We start from the raw sequence: 3,186 nt of genomic DNA on the forward strand, positions 1-3,186 counted from the left end.
CATTTTTTTTTCTTTTTCCTCCAATCAAACAGAACATGGAGACACCACCACCACCAGCAAAAATCAAGTAAAATGGATAAACAACTATCGACCAGCACTAATTTCTCCACTTAGTGATAGATATGGCCAAGTCTATAAATACAACTCCCTACTGATGAACATATCATACTTCTTCATACACACCTTTGAACCTCTTTTCTATGTCTAATGGCTTCTCCAGTTCATATGAATATCTTTCTAATTCTCTCTATCCTCCTCAGCTCTACTGTTCTAGTGAAATCTCAAGTTCCCAAAAAGCAAACTTTTCAGTTCATAAACCAAGGCGAATTTCAGCGATTATATAGTTGAATATAATGCAAATCACCGTATTATAAGCACAAATCTAGGTACATTTTTATAACTACCCATTCCGTCTATGTTTCTACAACACTACTCCTGATGCACACATTCTTGCCTTACGAGCTGGTATCCCGAATGACCAAGACTTAATGCGTTGGGTATGGGATGCTAATCGGAATGACCCTGTTCGAGATGGTCCATACAGTATTGTGATTGACAAGAAAGGCTTCACTATGTATTTGAGAAATTCAGGCGAATTTCTCAAATGTGGAGGTTGGAGAGGTGAAGGTCTTCTGAATATAACATTTGATGCAGTCCCTGAATATCGGAGTATTACTTCTTATGAATTAACACTGGCTTTTAGTGAACAACCAAATACCCGGACTCGACATTTACTTCAATCGGGCCCAGTAGGTAATTCAATAGGCATTATACTTAAGAAACTCAATTACAATGCAACTTATTCCTTCTTAAGGTTAGAATCAGATGGAAATCTTAAAGCTTTTACTTACTATACAAACACATCTTACTTCAAATGGGATCAATTTTACGCATTTTTTGGAGATTCAGTGTGGGAATGTGGGTTACTATCAAAATGCGGCTCATTTGGGCTCTGCGATAACAGGATGTGCATTGCTTGTCCTAGTCCCAAGGGTTTATTAGGCTGGAGCGAGAGCTGCAAACCTCCCGCAGTCCCTTCGTGTGCGAATGGTGTTGCGGCTGCCGCGGAATATTATAAAATTGCTGGTGTCCAGCATTTTTCGAGTCCATTTGGTGAAGGACAAGGACCTATGAAAGTGAATGATTGTAGGGATAAGTGTAGTAAAGATTGCAAATGTGTTGGGTTCTTTTACAGGGAAGAATCTTCCAAGTGTTTGTCTGTGCCCGTGCTTGGTAACGAACACTCGCTTATACCATCGTTTCCAGTTATCAAGTCAAACAAACTAAACGTCACTTCCCAGTTAGCATAAATAACTCTGTCGTACAACGTGTAGATCTTCAGGCTCCCATCAAATCCTAATCGAAGCATGGACAATGTACTATTGTATTTGGGTCTTCCCAAAATTGATCTTCTAGACGAAGAATGGTTCGATATAAAGCTCATATGCATAAGCTTGTTCTGATTCTGGTGCTGTGTTGAACAAGACTTGCGTCATTCGACCTTGACTAGTTCCAAACCAATCAGATGTGTAATAAAGTAATGGCTTCTTAAGGTTATTACTTTTGAGATATAAATTCAGTCTGTGCTTTTCTAGAACCAAACTATAAGGACCCTCAGATACGTCGACATCAGAAGAATGGCTAATGATCCGATTCGGACCATTTGGACGTAAACTCTGACCAACCAAAAGAGTATCGCTGGGATGCTCAAAACTCCGCCATATGAATTTTCCATGCTTATCATAAAGCACAGTATTTCCGTTTGATAAAAGATTAAGACCCACGACACCTTTATTAGCTGTACCGGTCTGCCAGGCAATCTGACCATCAGCATCGGCCAATACAAGGTTACCATCCGTACTGAACGTCAAGGTGGCATTTTCGCGCACTGGATTCCCACGGTTGGCATTCCAAACCCATCTGAAGATGGACTGGGATCCTACCAAACCCATTCTCAATGCAAGAGTGAATGCATTAGGAGTTTTGTTATAGAAGCAAAGTTGGAAAGGAGAGTTGAACAAAGAGAGAGCACGGTAATGGGCATCATACTCGACCATGTCCTTGCCAAAATCTCCTTGATTTATGAATTTGAAGGTCTTTGAAGAAGGTACAATGGACTCGGCAACAAAAGATGATGAAAAGAAGATGACCGTAAAGAACAAGAAAATAGAGGAATACATGTTTATGTTACGGATTACATTTGCTTGTACTCGTATATTTATAACAAGATTGACCAGATAAGAAAAACAGTTTGAACTTCTCTTTAAACTGATCCTTTTTTTAGCCATATAGGAATGATAGATTTTGCGGAGATGAAGGGGAAAGGATTTTAAAGTTTGTGTTATGATTAAAATTCCATGAAATGATGTTAGTAATATAGGTATTTTAAGTGATCCAACTTTGCTTTTCTTGTTGTGTACTTAAAACGTGCTCAAAAAATTGTTCCCCAACAATCCAAAGTTCATTCTTTCTTTGACTACTGCACTAAAATTGTGTCTTTCATGATCACATCTTATTTCCAATCTCTATCTTTATCATTCTTCTATACAAAACCCATCATTACAAATCTTTCTTTTCCATCCAGAGTCACTCCATTGGTCAAAAAGGTTTTTTTTGATTGATTCTAAACTTTAACTTTTGGTGGTTTAGTTTAAGATTTCTTTTTCCATAATAATCTCCTAATTTCTCCGGCAAGTAAAAGAAAAATGGTTTAAACCAAGGTTTGAAAAACGGGTCAAGGCTCAGGTTACGGCTACTGGGCGTAACCGGTATAACGTGTTTTGACTGGTGTGAGCACGTTTCGGACAAAAAACACGTTATTTAGAAGAAAAAAAAGTGTTTTTTATACGTTATATTAAAATAGCGGGTGTTATAACGATTAAATAGAAAATAAAAAAGAATTATGGTCTGAAATTCCTATCTAATGGTTATAACATGCGTGAAAACAGTTATAACGAGTCTAATAACGTTGTTACAACGTTTTTTTATATATTGTTATTTTATTCTTTTATTTTTAAAATTTTAATTATAATTTTTTAATATTTAATTTAAAATATAAGGAATTCTAAAAAATATTTTTATATTCTTTTTGCTAAAAAACAGTTATCACTGGTATGAAAACGAGAAAAATGGTCTAAAAAGCTTGCGTTTTATTATAAACGTTTATTAATGTTACTAATATCTACG

General features: G+C 36.4%; 1 protein-coding gene and 1 pseudogene across 1 annotated transcript; one reads left to right on the top strand and one right to left on the bottom strand.

Moving 5' to 3' along the window:
- Window positions 1-225: 225 nt before the first annotated feature.
- LOC113320664 lies at window positions 226-1,571 on the top strand (annotated as a pseudogene).
- LOC113324700 (epidermis-specific secreted glycoprotein EP1-like) lies at window positions 1,413-2,180 on the bottom strand. Its single transcript, XM_026572995.1, has one exon. It carries the CDS (start codon window positions 2,178-2,180, stop codon window positions 1,413-1,415), a length of 768 nt encoding a protein of 255 aa, XP_026428780.1.
- Between the last annotated feature and the right edge of the window lie 1,006 nt (window positions 2,181-3,186).

The sequence above is a fragment of the Papaver somniferum genome, chromosome 11 (assembly GCF_003573695.1).
Source record: "Papaver somniferum cultivar HN1 chromosome 11, ASM357369v1, whole genome shotgun sequence".
NCBI classification, from domain to species: Eukaryota; Viridiplantae; Streptophyta; class Magnoliopsida; order Ranunculales; family Papaveraceae; genus Papaver; species Papaver somniferum.

Bases quoted from the DNA above. Each gene is read 5' to 3' on its own strand.
- LOC113324700 (XM_026572995.1), bottom strand. From the start codon at position 2,180: ATGTATTCCTCTATTTTCTTGTTCTTTACGGTCATCTTCTTTTCATCA.